The 604-nt window shown below is 72.7% G+C and overlaps 1 protein-coding gene across 1 annotated transcript in view; it reads right to left on the bottom strand.

Moving 5' to 3' along the window:
* The window catches only part of SYPL2 (synaptophysin-like 2), a 4,432-nt gene that overhangs the window by 3,380 nt on the left and 448 nt on the right, over window positions 1-604 (bottom strand). Inside the window, exon 2 of the mRNA XM_010584580.1 lies at window positions 463-534. Within this exon, the coding sequence (XP_010582882.1) occupies window positions 463-534 (72 nt within the window). The remainder of the gene's footprint in view (window positions 1-462; window positions 535-604) is intronic.

The following is a 604-nucleotide window of genomic DNA, read 5'->3' as shown; positions in this document are numbered from 1 at the left end:
ACCCACCCACCCACCCGCCCAGTGCCCCCTGAGCCCGTAGGAATGACGGGGACTCGGCACCCCGATGTCACCGTCCCTTCCAGCATGGCCGGGCAAAGCCACCTGCTCAAGGTCACCGGGGGGGCCATGTGGCCTGAACCCAGGCGGCCCCGCACCCCACCTCCCCTGGAGCCCCCCCAGGATGGGGTCCCCACACCTAGGGCTGCGAGGGTGGGGGAGGCTCTGGAGGGGCAGGGAGGTCTCCAGGGTCCCCTCATCCTGGAGGGGGGGGCTTTAAGAAAGCAGTGGGGTACCCCAAATCTGGGGGTAGGGGGAAAGGGCTGGGCAGGGGTCCCAGGGGACCAGCAGCCAGGGGTGCTGGGGAAGGGGCTGTGCCTGGGGCGGGGCGGGGGTGGAGGTGTCCTGGTGCCGGTGCTGGGATCGGGCCCGGGATGGGGGGGGACACACTGAGGGGGGACTCACCCATTCCAGCACCTTGATGAAGCCCAGGGGTTCCTGGAGGCGGCCCCAGCGCATCCCACCCAGGACGCGGTCCTGCGGGGAGAGAGCAGCGGGAGCCGGGGCACCGGGGCGGCACCAGGGGCGGGTCCGGGGGCCCGGGGGG

This window comes from Haliaeetus leucocephalus, unplaced genomic scaffold (assembly GCF_000737465.1).
Source record: "Haliaeetus leucocephalus isolate CR32 unplaced genomic scaffold, Haliaeetus_leucocephalus-4.0 Scaffold1000, whole genome shotgun sequence".
Classification (NCBI taxonomy): domain Eukaryota; kingdom Metazoa; phylum Chordata; class Aves; order Accipitriformes; family Accipitridae; genus Haliaeetus; species Haliaeetus leucocephalus.
Note: the sequence above shows the minus strand (reverse complement) of the source record. Positions and strands in the feature narration are given on the sequence as shown.